At 39.9% G+C, this 24587-nt stretch overlaps 2 protein-coding genes across 3 annotated transcripts; both read right to left on the reverse strand.

The window, feature by feature from the left end:
* Positions 1 to 800: 800 nt before the first annotated feature.
* pi4kb (phosphatidylinositol 4-kinase, catalytic, beta) lies at positions 801 to 18565 on the reverse strand. Of its 2 annotated transcripts, XM_057339638.1 has the most exons (13): positions 18392 to 18565; positions 15424 to 16469; positions 7792 to 7836; positions 5996 to 6223; positions 5667 to 5894; positions 5472 to 5581; positions 5292 to 5396; positions 5079 to 5202; positions 4663 to 4928; positions 4245 to 4377; positions 4047 to 4167; positions 1444 to 3960; positions 801 to 1256 (listed from the first exon to the last, which is right to left on the reverse strand). In XM_057339638.1, exons 2-12 carry the CDS (start codon positions 16447 to 16449, stop codon positions 3779 to 3781), a joined length of 2568 nt encoding a protein of 855 aa, XP_057195621.1. In that variant the 5' UTR covers positions 16450 to 16469; positions 18392 to 18565; the 3' UTR covers positions 801 to 1256; positions 1444 to 3778. The 2 variants fall into 2 exon arrangements, with proteins under 2 accessions (XP_057195621.1, XP_057195622.1); XM_057339639.1 differs by lacking the exon at positions 7792 to 7836 and having other exon boundaries at positions 18392 to 18564.
* A 650-nt stretch (positions 18566 to 19215) lies between these two features.
* On the reverse strand, positions 19216 to 23427 carry selenbp1 (selenium binding protein 1). The gene is made up of 12 exons (XM_057340232.1): positions 23324 to 23427; positions 22357 to 22413; positions 21990 to 22102; positions 21714 to 21899; positions 21469 to 21589; positions 21214 to 21396; positions 20914 to 21095; positions 20752 to 20830; positions 20352 to 20473; positions 20063 to 20155; positions 19704 to 19822; positions 19216 to 19622 (listed from the first exon to the last, which is right to left on the reverse strand). The coding sequence occupies exons 1-12, from the start codon at positions 23325 to 23327 to the stop codon at positions 19460 to 19462; spliced, it is 1422 nt and encodes a 473-aa protein (XP_057196215.1). The 5' UTR covers positions 23328 to 23427; the 3' UTR covers positions 19216 to 19459.
* Positions 23428 to 24587: the final 1160 nt, after the last annotated feature.

Here is a 24587-nt window from a genome sequence, read left to right on the forward strand (position 1 = left end):
ATAACCACTGGCATCATAAACAACATTTCGTTACGTTGTGTAAATGCCTCATTTAAAGGGATAGTTCACCCCAAAATGAAAATCTCCCGTATGACTTTCCTCTGTGGAACACAAAGGAAGATATTTAAGTTTCACACAAAATCAAGCGGGTGGAATGTGAGACGCAAATAAAAAAAAGATTTGGGGCAAATCGAGGACTTTTAAAATAATTTTGGGTGCCCAACCTATTCAAGTTACATGCATGGGTAGAATAGCAGATTTTTGGGGGGGTGCCGAAACACCTCAGAAGAGTGTAGTAGTACTGGTTTATCATTTGTTTAGGTGCCCCGTGTGAACGTCAGAGATGGGCCTGTATGTGTACATTAAATGTTTCATCGCCATCTGGTGGTGAAAATGGAGAATACGAATTAACATTGTGACATGACAACGACAAATGGTGTAATATCAGTCATCATCCAAGGCGTACTGAAATCTCAGCTTCAGGTTGGAGAGAATGTGGGTTGTTTCTTTGAATCAAAACATTTTTAACTCAAAACATGTCTGAAATTGTATTTTTAATTTACAATGTCTCAACATCTCTACATAATGCCGGATCATTTGTACGTCTGTGTATTGTCACTTTCACTTCAAGAACCATCTTCACGGTTAATTATCAATTACAATAAGTTGATAGTCAATAAACAGTCTTCAATGTAAAGATAAAGATGTCTTTAAACACACTTCAGACTCGTATACAGTACAGTACATATAAAAACATGTAAAAACATGCACTTTTGAGTGCTGCTGTTATTAAATATTGCGTAACAATAAATAGTAAAAATGTGAGAGCTCATTAAAAATTACATTTCTGAAATTTCCCTAAAAATTATTATTAGTTAAAAACTATAGTCTTTTCCATGAGGAAAAACTCGTCTAACATAACCATCGTGTTCTTTTTGCTCCTCCTAGTCAAAACACAAGACATAACTCTAAATAAGTATTAGTCAGCTAAAATGCTGTTGAGACATCAACAATCAAATATTATTAAAGTTGTCTTTTTACATTAAGTGAGGACAGAAGAAAGTCTTTTAACATCAAGTAAATTACAGGCCTCATTACAGACATCAAATCATTTACAGATAGGACTGTTACTTTGGTTCCTGTTTGCATAATGTTCTGCAATCCGCATAATAGTCACTGTCTCGGTAACAAGTGTGTCATGACTTTTCTTTTGTTCAGTTTTGCTGCACTGAAGGTCCAACACACTGAGACTGCATCTGTCATAAAGTACACAAGACATTAGCACATGATCACTTGAACACATACAACTACAGCAGACAACTGTACTCAAGCATTTAACAATACTTAGTATCTCTGTCAAGATACTTATAATATAGAATAACGACTGTATAAACTAAGATGATTGCACATTTAAAGGTTAGACACATTTTACTATCTTCCCACCTGTTGCTTGTAGAGTGGATCTGCACCTTTAGTCAGTAGTCTGTAGTGTGATATGTACTGATCATTTTCTATCCTTACATCAAGACCTTTCATGATGTCGTTCATTTGAACCTCAATGTTTTCTTCTCTTGCCAAGACTGACGGCAAATCCAGGACAACCAGACAAAGGTCATTGTTAACAGCAATGAGCTGTCTGAGGTCTTCACTCGGGTTCTAGAACATCTGATGTCAAGCATTTAGCACGGTCACAATCAGACCAAAACACTAGATACCAGCTGTCTGTAAAAGATGAAAGAGTCTCCATAAATAACAGTGTTTCTGGTTTTGGAGGAATGATAACAGTATGGTTTAATAGAAGAATGATTCTTAAAAAATAGCAAACAGTGTAAAATACTTAGTCTATTGTGAAGTGGATTTAAGCTTGTGTTTTCAATTCACAAAAGGAAATGTAAATTGATGTGCATCAATGTTTTACCTAAACGACTGTCACGGTGTCCGAACATTTAATATGTTTTTGCACCTTATTTTAAGTCTGGGACACGGTCAATTTTTTCGTAAAATTGTGGCGAACATTTGCCGTAAAAAGCACACCCTAGAAACGAGCGTTACCACAATTCTTTACCTGATCTTTATGATCCATAAAACTTTACAACAGTTGAATTTTTGGGTTCCCCGATATGCACGAAAAATATGTGCACCACAAAAATCAATTGCTGGGTCCCAGGAGAATATGGTCCAAAAACTGAACGTTCAAAACACGTGGAATAGGTACATTTAATTTATTATACAAAGGTACATTCACAAAGGTTATTCACATGATCTTAAGAGCTGGTCCATTTGACAAGGTTCAAAGGAAAGAAAGAATTTAACGTCGAAACAACAGAAATATAAAATAGGAAAGAAAAAGCTGTTGAAAACGTACACATCTAAAAGGAATTTGTGTCTTTCACTGGGAGAATGAATTAAAATAGTTAAGAAACAGAGAAATGGTACAGGTGTCACAAAGCATAAGAAAGGGTGAACCCTCCCCAATTTCAACGAAAATAAAAGAATAAAAAACTAGGCAGGGAAGTTTAGACCTGTACATGTAAAGGAATTAAAACAAAGACTTAATGGGTCGATTATCCCCCCCTTTTTCATAGCCCTTACACTTCTGTGCCCTGTGCAACAGCTTCTAAACTCCTCTCTGACTTATTAAAAATAATTAAAAACTCCAGTAGCTCACAGTCAATTTACATCTAAAGATGGTTGACCCACCTCAGGTAGCCAGAGATCAGATGAGAGAAAATGGCCATTATAAATTCAGGTTAGCTGTACAAATGAGCACTTGGATTATAACTTGTGCCAAACATAACAACAAAATGAAATCCACAGACGATGAGTTGAGAACGTGTATTTCACAAATGTCATGTAAGCATGAAATATTTGTAAATGGGCAATAAATAGTGTTTTTGTCTCCAAGTCGCCGAGGTCATATTTTAGTCTGCAACATTTGAAACAGCAACCACCTTTGGAAACACTTCCTATACCTTTTTTTACCATAGTAAAAAAACAGACCAGTCATTATTTTATTTCATTTTTTTCAGTTAGACCAGTAACCAATCGGATGAGAGTATATCACTGGTCAGTGTCTTTGGTGTTTTAAAGTGTACAACATCCAAAAGCTTTATTCACCCCATTGCTGCACAAGGGCTTTTGAAGTGAAAGTTTGATGGCTTGATGGTTTTCTTCATTGTGCAGCGCTGACTAAGACAGAGAGCTGAAGTTCTCTTAGAAAACATTTAATGTAACACTGACTTCACATAGCTGGACAAAGCAGCAATGTTTACCACCCCGTTCTCTCATTTTACAGGCAATTTACAGGCTTACATACAGCATCTCCTCATTTCCACCCCAGCAAGGACTACACATTGCAGATGTGCGTGTTAAAATCTGAATGTTATTCAGTCATTTCCATCAATCAAGGATATGAAGCATTAGTGGTATAGCAAAAAAGAAACTGCAGATGTTAATATGGGATGGTAAAGTCTGTACACATGTGCGAGTAAAACCAGGTCGTGACAGAGCAGCCTAGTCTAGTGTTTAAATGAGGCACTGAAAAACTGGGTAAAATAACTCTGAAGGGACATCCAGGGAAATGCAAGAAGACAAGAGTTTAAACCAGAAATCCAGCTGAGAAAAGAAGACAGTTGCTTCACAAGACCTCTTCAGAGTAAAAAGAAATCCATAACGAAAAGGCAGACAAGCAGGGGTGGTTATGGGAAACGGGAGTGGTTTTTCAAAACGGTGCAGCCTATTTCCAGTTCTAGCGTTCTAGTCCATGTGCACCCTCCGCTCACATGATGCCATTTGTGAGATATTGGAATCCGTCGTACAGCTTGGTCGTGATGGAGCGCATGGAGCCGTCCACCATCTGCTCCACCAACACCTGCAGCTGCTCCTCCGTCAGGTTCATGTGGAATCTCTCCTTCAGGTAACGTATGGTGCTGGAGCCGTGAAAGCAGGGGAGCTGAGAACCTGTCGAATACAAACACGGTTCTGTTGAAAAGCCGAACGATACCAAAAGTTTCAGGTTGTGTGTAAACTTTCAAGACGAGCGATACCTTGCTGCATGATTTCTACGATCTGGATGACCTTCTCCATGTGCTTGCGTGCAGCGATGAGTCCTTGGAGCATTAGCATCTTGTAATAGTTGAACATGTCTCCATCCAGACCTCCCATCACCTTAAAGCAGATTTCAGCCATGCGTTATTTCTCCCCAGTTCGGACATGACGAGTACTTTTTAGAGATCTGCACTTACATCGACAAATTCACTGGTGAGTTTGAAGGCAGACGTCTCAAAGCCCAAGTTTCGTGGCGAGCTGGAGAGGATGAAACCAAAGTCGATGTGAATGATGTGGCCCTCCGAGTCCAGCAGGATATTTCCATTGTGCCTATAATGCAAATAATATATTATTCATATAATATAAACATTTACATTTGAGACAATTCTCAGCCAAAATGTTTCGCTCCGAAGGGAATTCTGCAGCAATCAGGCACACTTCAGCCAATTCTCATAGTGTCTTTTGTGGAACACAAAAGAGATATTTTGAGAAACGTCTTCACACAATGCAAGTCTATAAAAGCCAATGTTGTTTGGAATGGAATGACATCAGGATGAGTAAATAATGAATCATTTTTTGGGTGAACTATCCCTCGAGTCGGTGGGTTTCGCTCACCTGTCCTTCACCTGCAGAAGGTAGCAGATGAGGCAGTAGCCTGCACAGCTCTGGACAAAGTTGCGCTGTGCTGTAAGAAAGGCCTCTGTAGTGTAGTTGCCGTGCTCTTGCAGGAAGTAGTCGAGCAACAACAGCTGGCTCTGTTTCTTCACCTGGTGAATGGACACAGCGTTGACCACCGGCTCGATCATGCCGCTGTCTGAAGAGATGACCAGGATCTTATAGGGCTTGATCCACAGAGGAACCCTCTCTTGCTCCCAGATAATCTAAGAGACCCCAAACACGACGAGAATGAGTGTCAATGATGAAGATAAATATCAGAAATGTATTTACAGATACAGACTTCTCCCATATATGATCAGAGCTGTATACTATATGAATACCATCCACGTCTATTTGTGATATAAACAAACAACCTGCAGTTGTTTTAGCACTTGGTAGGCAAGCAGCTCCTGTCTCAGGTCGTCGCCACATTTCACGATAACAGAAAGAAGACGCCAGCTGGGCAGGTGCCCATAGGGGGAGCCCTCTCTGATTCGTCTATTCAACAACACAGAAGAACAAAACTCAATCACAGTCCAAAACGATGGAATGAGAAATCAAGCCGAGGTGTCAAATGTGATACGGACGTCACTTTCTCCTGCCACGGTTCCTTTAGAGCTACAGCTGAGGGATCTTCCGGATCCCTCTTGAATGTGGTGGGTGTGTGGGCGAGCTGCTCCGACAGACGTCGTCTAAAATAACAGAACACAAACGTCGTATAATAACTATAGTCTTTACTGTTTCTAGCGATAGATGCATGAGTGTACCTGATGTCTCCAGCTGCAATAAAAATAGGTTCCTTGCTCTCCTGGCTCGTGATGCTATCTACTGAGAACTGGGAGATGTTGTCACAACTGTTGGTGTGGATCTCAGGAAGCTTAAAGCGGAAGCAAAAATAAACAGGTAAGTTCTCTGATGACAATGCTAAACGTTCAAAGATGGTTGTCGTTCTTTCCGGGTACCTCCACCTGCAGCTCTCCGATGTCATCTACAGACCACGCCTCGTCGTCGTTGTCATAATTGGGAACCGTGGAAAAGCTGCTGGCACGCTGGTCGGGCGTGATGCCGCAATCCGGGAGATTCTCTACGGAGCGTGTGCTGCGGATCCGCGTTTCTGGAATCCTGACCGGCACGCTTGACGTCTCAAAGTTTTCACATTCCAGAACTTCTACATAGATTAAATAAGGTGCCTGAACGAGCACAAAACATTTTGGGAAATTGTACAACATTTGTACATGAGGAATAAACTATAACACAACTTATTTTCACAAGAAACTGAGCACAATCTCACCTTATCCTTCGAGTTGAGCACGACGGCCTGCGTGTGAGGCACGCGCACCACGTGGTGGTCGAAAGCAGCCGTGGGCAGCCAGACCCGCGCGGGCAGCTTGTGGTTGAGCAGGGACAGTTCTGAGATCAGCCTCTGAGTCTTCTGTTCTTTAGTGGGCAGAGTGGCCAGTCTTTTGCCAATGCCCATCAGAGACTTAATGAACTCTCTCTGGGGAGTCAGACGCACAGGCTACGAGAGGAAGATTGAGAGGGAAACAAAAGACGACGGGAGAAGTGAGACACATCCTTTTAACATGATGAAAAGAAAGAGTGAAATGAAATGAATTTGACCAAAGAAACAGTATGCTCGTAGAACAAAATATCTCAATATGTATTCAATATTTTACTCATTTTAAGCGAGTATTGACAGGAAGCTGAACATTTGGGTATTGAGCCAAACACAAACCAGTCAGTACTGACGTTCTATGGACATGAGTTATAATTGTTTTTTGTATTAATCAGCACAGCACCATAATGAGCCGTGCTCAAAACATCTGCATGCATGATTGACACAGCATTGTAAACTGAAAATGAAGCATGGGGGTCATTTTAAAGAAAAAAGGGGAAGCGAGGGCTTTTAGCAACAGCTGACCACAAGGTGGAGCAAAAGAGTCATGAATGAATAGCGTCACCTGAAATGAGAAAAAGTATTAACACAAAAACATCCAAGGACAGAAAAAAATGTGGAGAAAGACTCATCAAACTCCTCCACATGTGCGACCTGTGCTTACAAATGCCAAAGGGTACATGGATATATATCCCCAATCCATGTATAAAGGGTTGCAGAAACAAACGGCAGTGCCATAAAATGATTTCCATCTCGTAGAACGAAAATTCTCTCATAATTCACTCCATCACAGATGTATGACTTTTTTCTTCAGTTAAACCCAAATGAATCGTTTTTATTGATGGATGGATGTGCTTGTCAGATATAGTATACAGCATTTCAACTCAAAATGATTTGTGTGTGTTCAACTGAAGAAAGGAAGTCAAATACATCCGGGATGACATATAGATGAGTAAATTATAACTATTTAATATTTTTGGCTGAATGACCCCTTTAAAGCCTTTGCATATACCCAGAACAAAAAAAGGAGTTCATTCCACCAATGTCTTCCACTGTTACTCTGTGTTTGTAATTGTGTTAGATAATCTCTGTAAGAAAACCTAAATTATAATCACATCATACTTGTAAGAGAAAAGCCCAGTCTGAAGCCGACACAAACCGTATAAATGATTCCATTTCTAACATTATTATCCCGACAGCTCAAAACACCTTCACATTCGATTAAATAAGAGAATAAGAGGATAATTACACCTCCCAATAATTACAACTAAAACGTAAAAGAACAAACGCACAAATGTGTTTGCAAACATGCTGTCAGGTCGTAGAAAAAGACTTTGGGTCATTTATCATCTATTATTAACATCAATCTCTTTCTACGAATAAGGTACAAGTCAGATTTTTCCGAAACAATCCAGGCGTAAATCCGTTGATTTCCTAATGGATTAAACAAAACTATTTTGGCCTGGTCCCAAACTAACTTAAATACTGTGAGATTTGGAGTTTTATTTGTAAGGTTTTTTTTGTACCTTTTTCGAAAAATGTGCCAATATAGAATTGAAATGCGACGGCATGATTGCAAATCTCAAAGGCACACATTTGAAGGAATCTGTGGAGTCAACCCCGCCTGCAAACAGACACAGCCATCATCCCACTACGCACAGACGAGAGTGTATGGACGGTCAGAGACTTACTGTACCAGCCTCTAGCTCGAGACTGTCGGAGCTGGAGCTCAAATCCTGAGAAAGGAAAAGGGAGGGGGCAGTTACAGTACAAGAGCAGGGGAAGAGCAAGACAAAAACACAAGGTTACACTCCGCTCATGCGTGTGAGCATCCGAGACCGCAGGCCTGCAGAATGTCCTGTCATGTGTGGCTCTGGCAACTGATGTGACTGGGTCTAATCCCTGAGAGCTACTCTGATGAAACATTCCACGGCCGGTGGTGAGGGATTACAGGACACACAGAAACACAATCCCACACACATGGCTTAATGCTTGACCGGATACATATTAAAGAGATAGTTCACCTAAAAATGGAAATTCTGTCATTTACTCTCCCTCTTGTCATGTCAAACCTGTATGACTTTCTTTTTTCTGCAGAACGCAAAAGAAGATATTTTGAAGAATGTTGATAACCGAACAGCGGGGCAGCCAGTGACTTCTATTGTATGGACACAAAACCAATGCAAGTGAATGGCTGCCATCGCTGTTCGGTCAACAACATTTTTCTAAATATCTTCTTTTATGTTCTGCCGAAGAAAGAAACTCATACAGGTTTGACATGACAAGAGGGTGAGTAAACGATGACTGATGATTTCATTTTTGGGAGAACTATCCCTTTAACATAAAATTGACAAAGTACGAACGTAAAACTTACAGCCCACAAAAACGTCTTATTTACAGCAGCTGACAAGGCTCAAAATCATCTCAAAATGTATATTACTGCATTATTATATTAATGCATAAATACTATATTTTATAATTGATGGAAATGAGTGGGGGTCTGGGCTGGAGACTGATCTAAAACAGATACACATTTTGCCAGAAGCGCTATTTATTATTGCATTAAAATGCATGAATTAATCACGTCTTTCCTTCCTCAGACGGTTCCTCCACTCACCAACACGCACGCACGGCCTATTCATAGACATCCAACCTCTACCTTAATTTCTCCCACAAATTCCTGATGCCCGAAAAACGTCAGAAAACGTATACTTTTTTAACCTTTCATCCCTGCTTGGGGGATCTGAACTCCTGTTATCTGGCGACCGCAAACATGAACGCTCGTACAGCAGAGGCTCGCATTAAAATCTGTAATATTTATCTTCTATTTTTATCGACAAAGACTAAAAAGAGTTTTTAGGTAAGTTTTGACTTTTATAACTACATTTTAGTCTCATCATTTTTCGTCAACGATATTGCGTTCTGAAAAAGTCTCAGTTGTCGTTGAATGGCCTTACTTTTCGTCTCGCATCGTCTCGTCTATCTGGGAACCTGCAAATGTCGTGACTGGCCAATCGGAATCAAGCATTCCAACGAGCCGAGTAATAAAGTTTATTAACCCTAATTTATATAGCATTTTACTTATTAACAGGCGTGTTTATACTGACTATTTACCAAATGAGTGGCTTCTACAGTCTTATTACTGCATCATCATACTTCAAGGTAGGGCTGTGCCGATAAACGATATCATATCGAATCGCGATAGAATGTATTTCAAAAACGATGATAAGCTATTGGCATTTTGACTCGATATGGATTAATCTCACAGTCTAACAGAACGCAGAAAAAAACGCAACAACAGTCAGTCAGCGTGCAGCTTTTATCATGCGCGTCAAAGTACAAAGTCCATTTCATACTGCACTTGGCAAAGAAAACTCGACATGAGGAGGAAAACATGACTGGAAGCGGAAACAAAGGTGAAACTAACCTCGAGTTGTCATCACGCGGTTTATCAAGTGTCTTATTTTTTTTTCGCAATCGCCGGTTAAACAAAACAAACTTGAGGCGCAAATGCAAGCGAGTTACTTCGAAACTCGAGCACAAACGTTTTTATATCCATCGTTAACTATCTGCTAACATGAGCTGGTGCTTATGAAACAAACCAGCGATGCCCTGTAGAGATTAGAGATGTAATGAAGTGAGTTTGTGTGCACATTAAAATATTGAACCTTGTATGTAAGATGCTTGCATGATTAAAGAAATGTACTACAGTTTATGTGAGATGTCTTTTTGAAAGACTAAGGTTCACTGAATGCATTGAATGAATCCCACCGTAATAAGCAAGACATTATTGTAGCGTTATGTATGTGCGCAGGTGCTGAGCCAATAGCGTTCGAATGTACACAGTAACGGAGCCCTTTCATTGGTTGAATGTACTGAATGAACACTCCCTTTACTTAACGAGTCAATTGAGTCAAAATGAGACTGAATGAACTGGTACATGTTGTTTATGGCCTAATATCCTCTGTGTTGCAGCAGTGCATTAATTTAATTGAATTTTAACTGGTTAAAGGTTAACTTTTGTTAATAAACTGTATTTAAAATAGATTATTTTAAATACAGTTTTTAAATTTAATATATATCGAAATAAATATCGTTATCGATCAATATAGAAAAAAACTATCGAGTTTACTTTTTTGCCATATCGCCCAGCCCTACTTCAAGGCCACTGCAACCATAAAGAAAATCATTTATTTTCATTTAAAATCATCATCAGGTGTAATTCAGATCATAACATCAAAGTCACTGAGATATTGGCTCATACTGCATCTTGGACCAGCACCAACATCATGACATCATACACTGTGCACACACCATGACTGTGGTGGTCTTATCAGAAAGATGATAAATCAGCAAACAGGCTGGAACTAAAACAAGCATGCATATGCTGAGAGTCCTATAAATCTTCTTTATGTATGAACACAAAAGAAGATACTTTAAAGAATATCCGTAACCGAACAACAGCGGTACCCATTGACTTGCATTGGCTTTGTATCTGTACAATAGATGTGAATGGGTACAGGTGAATAAAGGATGACAAAATTTTGTTTAAAGTTTAAAAAATGTTTTGTGATAGTTTATGATAAATAATGCTAATACATGCAACCATATTGTAAAGTGTTATCCAATAATGTATACAAAAGAGTCCTGTGGAGCCCCATTAGCGTCTCCCTAACACAGAGACACATCATCATCTCAACTTTCGGTCCTCCCATCTGGAAAGAAATACCAGAGCATCCGTGCCAGACCTACCGGACTTCTTAATGCTTTCTTCCCCCACACCTTATGACTGCAGGACGCCCACCCGCCTCTCGACAGCAAAGGCACTTACACTTCCTTCAGTAAAATAACAGTTGATTGTATTTGTAGCACAACACTGTTTTGTGTTGGCACTGCCTGGGGGGATGAGAGTTATTAATTCCCTGTGTATTAGTTGAATTATGAACCTTTGTCTTGATAAGGCTAAACTGAACCCATCAGTTCTTCCAGCAAAGCAGGGGTCCAAATTCCACCTGATAACACAGAGTAACATTGTACTGCCCAGATGAAACCTCTATCCTGAAAAGCTCTCTAAGAGAAGATAAGACTACTCAAAGTTTAGAGAAAGAATGAAACATGTGCATGATTAGATTAAAAAGCAGCAGTGATTTATTTACACAAGGAACTGATTGACTTGTATGCTATTCAAACTGCTCTGATAAGAGTTAGCACCCGGCAAAGCTCAATATGACGGAGTAGATCAACATTCAAAAAGGAAAAAAGTAGGGCTGTCAAACGATTAATCGCGATTAATCGCATCCAGAATAAAAGTCTGTGTTTACATAATGCATGTCTGTGTACTGCGCATATTATTTATTACTTATAAACACATACATGTATATATTTAGAAAATGCTTCCATGTATTTATTTATATTTTCCAATAATTTAAATGATATGGAAATGTTTATTAATATTAAAATGATATATTTTTCTTAAATAAATGCGTATGTTTTTATAAATACAAAATAAAAATTCACAGTACACAGACATACATTATGTTAACCCAAACTTTTATTCTGGATGCGATTAATCGTGATTAATCATTTGACAGCCCTAGAAAAAGCACAACTTTATTTTCAAATGCACCCCGATTCCAAATCGCATTTCTGCCACTTGATGTTTCTTTCCTGCCATCCCTCTCTTGAAGGGATACTTCACCCAAAAAAAAGAAAATTCTGTCATGAACTACTCACACTCTAGTTGTTCAGCTGAATACAAAGAAATATATTTGGAAGATGTTAGCCACTGACAATTCTGGGGCACCATTGACTAGCATAGTAGGAAAAATGATTGTATCATTTTTTGTTCTGTTGAACCCAAAAGAAGATATTTTGAGGAATTCAGGAAAGCAAACAGTTCTGGGGCACCTTTGACTACCATTTTAATTCTTTCTACTATGGTAGTCAATGGTGCCTCACATTACTCCAAATATCTTTCTTTGTTATTAAACAGAACAAAGAAATGTACACAGCTTCGGAACAACTAGCGGGTTAGTATCCCTTAAAAAAAAAACACTACCACGTGTTTAATCTGCCCTATACTCATGATTTAATTAAATGCTTGTCTTTCTCTAATTTCCATTGAGTAAACCTATACGTCACAACGTCTAAAGGTAATCACTAAAGTGAAACATTCCTACGTTAACACCTTTAACGCGCTTCTTTTGTGAGCCAATGCCATGAACACATTTCATAATCATACCAATGAACAGCTTGCTGCCGTGGAAGTGACGTCGCCTCTGTTACCGTAGCAGAACGTGGCAACATCGCTGCACCGAGCTCACGTTCAGGAGGGGGTACAAAACTACACTGCACAGAGATAAAAGAGGAAGGCGAATGATTATGCGCACATGAACAGAGGGTGTACTGGGTGAAAGGAGCGGCGGGGCGTGATGCGTCATGAGGGGGAAATAAAGGAACCGAAAATACAGAACAACTGAAAGGTGCTCTGAAGTTACACATCACAAAAGAACATGATACGTGGGAGGATATTACATAACCTGCTGACCTGACACTACATAATGGTTGCGAAAAAATTCAAAAGACAATTCACTCTATATACTAACCCATATAAACAGTTTCCTTCTGGGCTGATGGAGAGACTGTTGCTATAAACTAGACACACAAAATCTAAATTACACTGACCAACAAAGACACACCTGGATCAGTTTTCTAAACTAAAAGAGTTGGAAGACAAACCTTAAATCCTTATCAGGTAATAAATATAATGTTTCGAGAAATGGCCATTATGGTATAATGCTAAGGTAATAAATTCTGTCGAAATTTGTACATGACAGACCACGAATTTGTGTTTTTAAAAGCAGATGCGAATCCCAGTCAAAGTGGATCAAACATTCCTGGATCCTTACAACTAATAACAGAAGAATGGAGACGGCTGCTTGCTCTTGTATCGCAGGTCTCCACCGAGCTGCAGCATCCATCACAACTTGAAAAACAACTCAAAACATTTTAACCAGTAACTGTCTGTTTTTATGTCAGTTAAATAAACATAATTTCATGATGCTTATTCTCTCCCTTACTCACGTCAGCTTTAATCCTCATAGTAACATGGCCTGGTAAATTACAAGATATCAGTACTGTTTAGCGTGTTGACAATAAATTAAATGTGCTTTGGATAAAAATGTAATGTAATGGCAGGGCAAGGTTTACTTTTGCCTATTAAGATTTAAACTGCTAAATACATATAAAAATGCTGACAGCATTTTAACTGCTGCTAATATTATTATACCAACATTTGCATACTGTTTATTTAGTTGTGCTAAATATGTTTTATATATAATCTGATATTTTTCTACATTTAGTGTCACTCTACCCATAAATCCCTGCCTTTGAACGATGTTTATTAGTTATTGTAGTCAAGGAGGTCAATTGTCCAGGAGAAAGGGCTAAAATAATGAATAATGGATGCTGATCATAGGGAGCGCCACATCCAGATTCAGTTCTGGTGCGTGGATTACGGTCAAAACAAATGTTTTGTAGACATTTTTTTGCGTTTGCACCGGACATTATGGCAACCTCTAACTGCACACGTTAAGCTTGTACCTTGGATTCCATAATAAATATTAACTAGCCAGTCAAAACAGCACACTCTTCTCACTCGCAATACGACTGCCATTAGCTACACCGGAAGTCTAAACACAAACAGCTCAAAGATGGCGGCGCCCACATTTACGCCAAAAATAAGGTGGATACTGGCCATACGGATCCATCTGCTACACCCATCTCCAAACTAATCCTGGACTTCCAATCCACCGAGAGGTCAGCCTGCCACTTGTTAGCAGCACGAGAGGTGATTTGTTAGTGCCATGAAATCCAGAGGATTATCAGCATGACTGCGCAAATAAAACAAAAAGAATAGGCTGTCCTAACAAGGAGAACTGCAGAGATTCTTCTGTGAGCACAAACAAAAATTGATTCAGCCCCTGCTGGCTCCTGCCTTTAATAGGATTGGCGGTTCAAATTTACATATGTGGCTGTGGTGAAGTAATTCAAATAGGCCAAAAAACCACAGCTTGGTTCCAAAATCAAATCATCTGACTATCTAGACAGCATCAAAGCCACAAAGGCTTTCAAAAGGTAGCCGGCAACATTAGGCTGCATTCTTAGCTTGTTAGGGCCAATTTTACGCCGGCATTCCATGGTATGCAATCCCATAATGCACTGTGACAAGCTGAAAAATCTTAAGAGGAATGCAGACTTGAAATTCAATTAATTCATATAAAAATTGTAATCCAATTAATAACAAATGGACTGTATTACCCAAAATCTGTGTGCGCAATGTTTTTTAGAGTATCACACAGAAAAAAATTAAGACACCATTGCAAATGTTCATTTCATCAGCATTTCTAGATGCATCGTGGCCATTCCAGTCCAGTGTCTGTTGCATTTCAACAAAATCAAACCTCAGGAGTGACAAAGTCATCCAACAGCAATGTGAAAGACTTCATGACAATACACGTAAACTGTGATAAAAATCGAGGTTATCTCATAAAAAAATATTTTTGAACTTTTCCTAAATACATGTACAAATATTACGGTTGTTTTGTGAATATGAACTTGTTTGCAGTATTTGAAGTCTGAAAAAACACAGAGCATCTTTTCTGTTATTTTGACCTGTTTCCAGTTTTCATTTTCTGCAAATAAATGCAAATGGAAACAATATTTTTCATTTAAATTTGGAAGAAATATTGTTAGTAGTTTACAGAATGAAACAAAACTGATCATTTACCCTAAACACATACATATAAATTCCGAAATAACGCTCTTTTCTGTCAATGGTCTCTTTATTTTTTCCGCGGCTGTATTTCTAAGCATCAGCTTTGTAATGTAACATTAGTTTACTGAAATCAACTGTAAATGAAGTCTCCGATGTGCTTTACAGAAACAATCACGGCTATATTAAAGTCCCTATTTCAGTTAGAATTTTGTGATGGCTTATAGAACCAGAACACAGTAAGGCATCTCACAAAGACCGGCCATTAAAGAAACCGCTTGAACATTCTCGTTGCCGAGCTGCTGACTATCAGTCCCAGAGTCACACTAGCTAACAGGGACACACCTTTTCCAGCGCATCCATAGAAACCACACAAATCTGTGAGCTGTCTGCCTTCCTCATTTGCATCAAACAGCTGCGAACCAACATCTGCGGCAGGTGTATGCAATGGCTAGAGAGTGAAGTAAATCACTAAAACACTTACGCTAACATGTAACAAATATGACAGTTTCACAAGCATGTGACCATTGTGACCTCACAGGTATCTCACCTCATCTTGACTGCTCTCTACTTTGGGGTTGCTGGCGGTTCTCTTCAGATTGCTGCTGAGGCTGATGCTGACGGTGGCGTCAGATTTCGAGCGCTGGTGCGTGCGTTTGGAGGGCGAGAGGCTGTGTTCGCTCATGCCCTGACCATGATGAAGGGGAGGGGGGCAGGACGGGGGAGGCTGCGGCATCTCCCTGCGGCCACGCTGGCTGGAGGGCTTGAGCTCGTCTGACAGGATGAGTTTACGCAGCTTCGTGCCGCGGGAGTAACGCTGCGTGGAGATGTGCATGTCAGAAGAGTAGGCCCCCAGCAGCCAGGCGCACTGCAGGGAGAAGTTGATGCTTTGCCGACAGCGGTGAACCACGTAGGGTTTGATGGCGTCGCCCACGTCCTCGTCCATGTGGATGTACATATTGAGCAACTGGGGCAAGTAAAAATCCACGTCCTCGTTTCGGAAACTAAATAGTCGATTGCCGATATAAGCTTGGACGCCGGGCTCCTTAGAGTTGTAAAGATAAGAGATGGCCATGGAGACATCGAACAACTTAGACTCGAATAGCCGCAGGAGCCAGGACTGCTTGGATGAGTTGTTCTTCTGACGCCGCCGTACGCTCTTTACGGGCTCCGCCTCCTCCTCTCGGATCTTTTGAGGCTTTCCTCCGTCTACATCTGTGGGCTCATGGTGCATGGTACCGTTTGCCAGACCGGGCTCTGCTTTGCCTGGAGGTACATCTCCGTCGCCCTTCAAGAGCTTCACCTTTTGGAGAACCTCATGGCAGGCTTTCTTAGCCACCTCGGTATCGATCACCAGGCTGAGTTCACCCACTCCCTCGGATATGACGTCCAGAGGGGGGCTGGAAGTGGACAGGCCTTCGCTGGTGCTCGGGCTGGAGCTGGTTAGGGGATGAGGGCCAGAGGATGGAGAAGAGGGTAGGGACAGAGAGGAGGTGGTGGAGGTGGAAGAGGCTGATGGGCTCTTCTGCAGCTCTTCTAGGCGGGCGGGGGACAGCTCCAGCTCGGTGTCACCCATGGCCACAAACTCTCAGGCCACTGCAAAAGACAGAGACAGGTATTAGAAAGAGGCGACATAAAATCAGCAAGCAGGACTAGAGCAAACTGGCTTTACAAAGCAATAAAACATACATGCATCCTTTTCAGAATAATGAAAAACCTTTCATCATTAAAATAACCTGTAAGACTTTCTTTCTTCTGCAGAACACAAATGATATTTCCAAGAATGACATCCATTGTATGGACATAAAACCACAGAGACATTTCTCAAAATATCTTATTTTGTGTTCCACAGAAGACAGAGTCCTATACAGGTTTCCAATGACATGAGGGTGAATAAATGACAGAGTCTATTTAAGACAACGGACATTAAAATATGTAAAATATATGATTAGATCACATTAAAAACAACTTTTATATTTAGATAAACATCCTTTAGCGAGAGCCAAGAAAAGCTCTTCCTCAGGGTCATGCTGATCCGCAGCTACACAGAACGCCATAATCCGCCTCCAGCAGATTACCTCACCATTACCAGAAGGCCAGTACCAGTCAATGTGTCTCAAATACCACAGTTAGCACAATGTTTCCACATTATAAAAGCCCGAGTGCTGATTCTGAAACATATCATATCATACAGATAAGAGACACAGTTCAACATCATTTTAAGTAGTAGCACGCCTGTTCTTCTTTGATTTTGTTATGAGCTTTGAAAGCCCTCCAGGTAGTGAAGTCATCAAGAAAACAATGGAAAGTTGAGTTCGACTGACATAGTGGAAAGCCTGATCATCAAAATGTCTGCAGAACTTTCAAAAGTTATTACAAGAGTTTTTACATCCCTGAAACTTGAACACCTCACTTCAAAACCGATTCTGAAAGGGATGCATGTAGAATAAAGCACATGGCAACTAGTGGAGACTAAGTCATCTCAAATGAAGACACCAGCTTGCTTTGCACGTGTGATACGGCGCATCCAAGTGTTGCGGACTGTTTACTCTGAGCTGCCAGTTTGTGTGTTGTGCCAGCTCCCTCGTGTTAGATCCTGCATGATGGAAAAATACTGCACTACAAAAAAATACTTGGCAGTGATAGCATTGCAACATGGATTCACACAATTTTGTGAGACAGAAAATCACGTTCAAACTTTGCTTGTAAACTAAAGCGTTATCTTTGGTTTCACATGAAATCTGAAAAACATGCTTCTCTTGTGGCAATGGAAAGAAAGCATAGTCAATCATTGAAATCATTGAGAGCAGCACTGAGGAACACACACGTGTAGATCGTGATCCATCACAAGACCTAGACTGCTAATACCCACAACACTGAGCAAAGACCCCTATCCCAACTATCAGTATTTCAAGAGACCCTCAAAGAAACGCATCACGAAACTCAATACAAACTCAAATTCTACATATACATTTGGAAAAAGTATAAAGTATCAACGATGCCTTCTGGATTGAACAAGTCATCAACATCGACACAACCAAATATTTATACACAACACGAATTTAAATACCTCTGACGTTTGATGGAGGTTTGAGACAATACTCCACACCAAACAAGTGCATTGTTTTGACTGTCAAACCACATAAAGCGTCCGTATTTACTGCTCGGTGGGCTTTATAATCGCACTATTATTGGTTATTGTCTGACTTGAGATGATGACTTTTGTACCGAGTTAGCATCCGAGCATATTTAGCGGAGACACGTCGACTACTTTTCTACCATGTAAAGATCTTTCTAAAGGCAACACTACAGTATCTGTGCTAAATTGGTGAATGATCCAATAAACACCGGTTGTTATTGAAAGTTTGACAGTTGTGAAAGCCAGAGAGAAACAGCCTCATAAATACACAAACGGATGCTAAACACTTAGCCGAGCGGCTAATGCAACGTCTCTCGTTTTAAACGTCCCTTCCTTCCCCTCTGAAGCGACCCTTATTAAAGTGGAACAGCAGTCTTACCTCAAAATAAACCGGGTGAAGGGGGTATATTAATAGGCTTTATCTGTGTTTTAAAAGCCCCATTTGTGAGCAGCCGATCTCCTGTTGCTGAATAGCCGGTTCGCTAATAAAGTGAGGGGAGAAATGATAAGCTGGGGCTGCCCGCATCAACTGCCTGATCCCAGCACACATACAGACGGCGTATCAAAACATAACGAGCTGACTATTTAGATAACATTTGTGCCACCTCGGCAAAACTGCACAATGCTGTCTGAGTAGGAGGCTTGGTAGGGTTTGACGCACAGACAAAGTGAATGGTACATTTGACATGCTTTCTCTTTTGGAGACTATGGAGTAACACCAGAACACAGTCAAGCAAATTCTGGACTGCTAGTTATATAAAACAAAAAAGATATCAACCATATTAACAAGAATAAACTAAGATACTTATTTTGTATTATAATATTTACTTATTAATATCAGCAATTCATTGAAAATATTGTGATTTAATTGTATACTTTCGTATGTCTGGAATAACAATAAAACAAACTAGAAATACACGTTAACTTATTATTTAACATTGTTGCGTTTCTGTTGCTTGATAGAAAATATGCTCTTTTTATTGCACAAATGTTACATTTGTAAATGTTGTTCTCTGTGAGTAATAATTAATTGCATTTGAACATATATTTTAAAATGTTAATATGTTGTTAACATATTTCGGCATGATGTAGAGTGCATCCTCTGTGCACTTGCATAACATGTTTGAAAACCTGCTTTGCAATTCTAATGAGCTGGAAAGCCCTTGCAACAACAAATGAAAAAGGAACCTTAGGAATTGTCTGAGCTGAAATTCTTTATTAAACCATTTAAAACCATACAAAGTTCATGGAAATTACTTTTATTGGCTGATGTGATTCACATAATTCACACGACTTACTCTTGCAGAAGCTAATTGCAATACTTTTGATACTACTAAGCGTTTGGTCCATTCAACCAATTAGCATCATGATAATAATGTGAAACCTTCGATGAGTATCACTACATACATGATCATAATAATTGAGTACATGATGTCATGGTCTCATTTTATAACCAAATATCAGAAGTGCAGTCTCCACCGGGGTATCTGAGCTCGTGGGCAAGCGCTGGACCCTCTGGTTCTGCTCCGAAATCTACAAGGAAGTCCTCATTGAGCTTCAGGCCCCCTTTATCTGTGTCCACATCAATCTGCATCATGACAGAACCCTCCCTGAAGAGAGAGTAAAAGAGATGTTGAACCGTTGTATATAAATAAATATTTTTAATCAAATGAAATAAAAAATGGTCTCACTTGAGGAGGTCTGGGTAGAACTGCTTGTCCCACGCACTGTATAACGAAGTGGTAACATAGAGTCTTTTTCCATCCAGGCTCAGCTGTAACATCTGAGGCCCTCCCTGTATCCTCTTTCCCTGATGTGGAAAACAATGATTAACCTCCAGCAATAATGTGCTCTATAACTCTACATAGGTCAGTGTGACCTGATGATTTGGAGGACAATTAGTTGGGTCATCCGTCATCTGCTGAGTTCTTTTGTAAATGGAATCATCTTAAGGCTCTGCACAGGTTATTAACTCAAATCTGTGTGTTTGTTAATCATTTTAAGGAAACAAGCAAAAATAAAACAACCTTCAGCGTTGAAAAAAGGGTACCTTCACCACTCGTGCCGATGGCGGGCTATCCAGTTCTTTGTCCTCCGATACCTTGACAGGTCCGTCTTTTAAAATGCTGCCCCCCAGAAACACCTTGCAAATATTAATTTAGAAAATAAGACAATATTACTGAACGGTATATTGTACAATAGTACAGCAAATTCATTTTATAACCACCATCTTGGTCCACAAAGATAATATATTGCACTATAATAGTAATTGTATTCTACTTAGACATTTTGAAATGTAAACCAAGGTGTCTTGATTCTGCTAATCAAAGCCGTCTCACCTGACCAACCATCCGTGGATTTTTCCGGTCAGTGATGTCATACTGCCGAATGTCTCCATGCAACCAGTTGCTGAAGTACAGGAAGCGGTCATCCAATGAAATTAAGATGTCCGTAATAAGACCTATGGGAAAAGAAATAAAAACTTTTACTCACTCGTGACTTTAAATAAATGTCAATTACATTTAACTTTTACACTAGTCACTACAAAGCTTCAAAATGCGATACCGCATGAATGATTTTGATGCAATTCATTTCTTATATTTATAGCCTACCAACTGTGATGTCACAAAGCGGTTAATATGCAGTGAATTTACTGTGTTAGTCTCAAAAGAAATAAAAATTAAAATAATGCAACATTATGCATTACTTGTCTAAAGTATAATTAAAAACGACACCCACTTGGCATCTCAGGAAGAGCCCAACCATCAACCTTTTTGCTTGGAACTTTGATGACCCTTTCTGCTGCCCAATCTCCTTTCTATAAAAAAATGTATAGCAAAAAACGCATTTTCTTAAGTCATTTAATGTAGTAGTCTCAAATAGTATTTTATATACACTTGCCCGTGTCTTGTAGAAGCGGAAGACCGTGCCCTGCAGCGCACAGCCCACAAAGCCCTCGGATGCAGCAGGGTCATGTAGGAAACGGATCTCAAGTGGAATTGCACCCTCCTCTCCCAAATCCAAAGTCTGAATTCGCTTGTGTGTTGTCCAGTCCCACACATGAAGGCGCTGCCCGTAGTGACCTACAAACGTTTATTTCCTATTCAGTCAATTACAGTGTTTTGTAACTGCGCATTTTTTGTGTGCGAAAGCATTAATACTCATGCCTGTAATTGTGGGTACAACTGTGGGGACACATACCAGCTTTGACATCTGCAGGGTTAAAGCCGTTCCCCAAGGCTTTGGGCGCTCCCCACTCAGTGCTTATCATGACGTTATGACGAGGCTGATACCAGAAGTCATAACCAAAGGGTGCTGCTTCACCCGGCTGCTCCCAGTTGCCAATAACTTCAAAGGTCTGTCCATCCAGCAGCACAAAACCACCTTCCAACATACCCAAATAAGTTAACTTAGTTGAACGTGTTTATTGAAAATACCCTGAAGTTAAGACCTTACCCTTTCCGTTGCCTGAGGGATCACCCATGGCACTTATCATGATCTGGCCGCTGCCTAAGCAGTGAGAAGTGTGAGGATTGGCAAGGCCACATTTCCAATACAGATCTGTAGGCTCCACCATCTGGAGGTAGACGGTAATGCATGTAGGGGTTGGATTAGAATGAAACATTGAAGTGAGGCACTAACACTAGATTTTAAAGCTTTAAAAAATGATGTCATTCATATGCGAGTGTTTTTAAATGAACCTTGTGGAGTCTCGGGGCCCGAGGATCTGTCCCCACGTCAACAACGTAGATACGGGATGAGATCAGGGAGGGCAAAATAAGACGATTGCGTTTTTTAGAAGCGTCGTCATAACAGCTGCTACAGGCATTCCAACCGGAATGATGCAGCTCATCCTTCAGATTTGGCATGGGTAGCCTGTGAATCACCTGGACAAGAGCAGTGATACATTATAATAATCTGTTGCACGTTATCAACGTCATGCATATTAGGGCATAATGTTTCATTATTGTTTTTACCTTGCAAAAATCTGGAGACTCTGGATTAACATCAACAGTTGCAAGGTAGTCAGGTTTCTGGATGTCTGTGTTGCGATAAATGCATGGTAGGTAGACAATCTCTTCTCTTGGCCCTGTTAGGGTAAGAATTTAGGTTCTTTATGTTTTTTTTATCTATTTGTTTCCTGTCATCTAACAACCTATTTGTATTCAAACAACATATATCATTCAGATCTAAGATGCAGAATACTCCGTTTAGGGGGAACTCTAGTGGCAGGTAGGAGAAACTGCAGGTCACTTTTACTTTTACAACGTTTGTATAACCCACGTTACTAACAGCTTGTTTATTGAGGCAATATGTTTTTGTTGTTGTTTAACATAAACCCACCTTTCATTGCATCAAGAGGGGTTTTAAACCCGGGTCCACATCCTGAGCAAGTTGAAGCTGTAAGCAGACAGTAAATGTCAAATATCTTAAACTTTACAGTACGACTTGTGATCAACAACTGGAGCAGGTCATACTCATATTAAAATAGGCCTACTACTTTTTGAGGCAACACATTTCTTGACAATAGGCATTATGAGCTTCCATATGATTAATGGCAGAAGCAAGTGAACTTCTGTCCATAACAAGTCGTTCCTCTGTTCTGTAAATGTTTGGAAAACAAAATATATACATACATGTTTATACAACCAAAGAGAGCTACAACAGATGTGTAATGTCACAATAAGAAGACATGTCTACTGTCTAGCCAAGGAATTGTTCCAAGAAGAGGACATCTTTCTCTTACATGTTTATGGGTTACATTCAGGTCAATTTCCCCTGAGAGCAACCATCTACCAATATTACTGTTGTGTATTCAAAGCACAAGGGGTGATTTTAAATAACTGTTTACATGTTTTAAAACGTTTTCAATGCGTTATGATGCAAATTCTTTGTAATCCCTGAGTTTGTACTTCAATGCATGTTGAGGTCTAAAGGAAAGCCATACAAACAGCTTTTTTGTCATTTTTAACACTTGCTTCGACTCAAAATCAAGCACTGACATGAAGCAATACAAATCTAACCCTTGATGAACTTCAATTTCTTCGTAATGTTGCATGCAACATTCAGTGCACTGCTAGCTATAAAAAGGGGAGTATTAACAATGAATTCTGCATGACTCTTCTTGTGTCGTGACATTACCGTAATACAATATTAATGTAAAACGTAATCGTACATAATGCATACAAATTCGACAAATCGCGTGCAGGAACAGTCTTGGCTTTAGACTAATGGCGAGTCGAAAACTTTAAAACAAGTTTTAGAAACATACGTGCTATCAGTAAGAACGTGCAGAAGACGTGACACTTACCCATTCTGGCGCACTAACTCGCAGTGACTCGAGGAAAGTTGCACGGAAGCAGTCAAGCCAAGTAGTGGTCGCTGCAGCCCGGAGAATGGCAGGTGGGAGGAGTTAACGCCACAAACTGCAAGTAGGAGGAGCTTAGGCCGCAAGTAGGCTGGATTTTCACGCGGTGATTAAGGATGGCAGGAGTTAGAGACAGTATTGAAAACCAGTGGCGTAGCCACGGGTGTGCCGGTGCCACCCAAAGTGACAGATGGCACACTTAAAAATAAATGCAGATGTTTTAAAGTCTTAAATTAACCCTTTGGCGCGTATACGATCACACTGGTGTGATTAGAACATTCGGCGCTTTGGCTGGCACTGAGCCAGAGACAGACTTACTCAGTCCTCTCACATATCACAACTATGCAGTGCTTTCAATCACATAATGTTTATTTTAGGCTTCATACATTTAAATTCACGTGCTGTAAATGCGGCACAAACAAACATGACTGTTAGCTCAACTAACGCGATCATTATAAAAGTGTTTAAACAACAAAACACATTCATATACACATATTTGACAATCGGAATATCAGACATTTCATATCATAGTTAACAAGTTTGTGAATATTTTGAATAAAAAAGAAAAATTACGTAAAATCAATACATCAGTCATACAGCTGCTGTCGTTCTGCGGTGCGTCTGTCACATGATAAGCAGTCCCGCGTCGCCATGGAAATATTAAAGTGATAAGTTCTAACGGTTGCCTTGAAAAAAACTCACGCCAGGGAGTCATTCTGAAAACTTTAAACTTACGTGTGAAACGGTTTTAATAAAAACAATTATACTCGTGCTATTGTTGTTTACTTACAATATTTATGGATATGTGGCGAGTTTAGTTTTACACATCAGCCCAGTGTATTCTGTAACGTTATGTGCAGAGTTGGGTTTTTTGCACTTTAATCTGTTAATAAATGTGGCACACCCAGTTTTTCAAATGCACACCCAGAGTCTCTTTTCTGGCTACGCTACTGTTGAAAACACTATTAAAAATTACATTTTCATCGTAGTTTGACGTTTTGTTTTATCACAAATGCATCAAATGAATATACAATAAAGCGAAAACGAAACGAATCGTTCTTTTATGAGCAAAGCACGTTTTAGTCCCCGGAAGTTCGATGCAACTTGAAGTTACGGCCAGCATGGCATAATAAAAGTTTCAAAAAGCAAACACTCAACGCCAATGCCTTTACATTGATATAAAAATAATAATTATGGCTATTCTTGT

The sequence above is a fragment of the Triplophysa rosa genome, linkage group LG8 (assembly GCF_024868665.1).
Source record: "Triplophysa rosa linkage group LG8, Trosa_1v2, whole genome shotgun sequence".
NCBI lineage: Eukaryota > Metazoa > Chordata > Actinopteri > Cypriniformes > Nemacheilidae > Triplophysa > Triplophysa rosa.

Coding starts and splice junctions, on each gene's coding strand:
- pi4kb (XM_057339638.1), bottom strand. CDS start 16,449: ATGGGTGACACCGAGCTGGAGCTGTCCCCCGCCCGCCTAGAAGAGCTG. Junction 5,582..5,666: donor TCGGAGAGCTGCAGGTGGAG/GTACCCGGAAAG, acceptor TTCCGCTTTAAG/CTTCCTGAGATCCACACCAA. Junction 3,961..4,046: donor CGTAGAAATCATGCAGCAAG/GTATCGCTCGTC, acceptor TGTATTCGACAG/GTTCTCAGCTCCCCTGCTTT.
- selenbp1 (XM_057340232.1), bottom strand. Junction 21,397..21,468: donor TCCCTCAGGCAACGGAAAGG/GTAAGGTCTTAA, acceptor GTATGTTGGAAG/GTGGTTTTGTGCTGCTGGAT. Junction 19,623..19,703: donor TTCTACCCAGACCTCCTCAA/GTGAGACCATTT, acceptor CTCTCTCTTCAG/GGAGGGTTCTGTCATGATGC.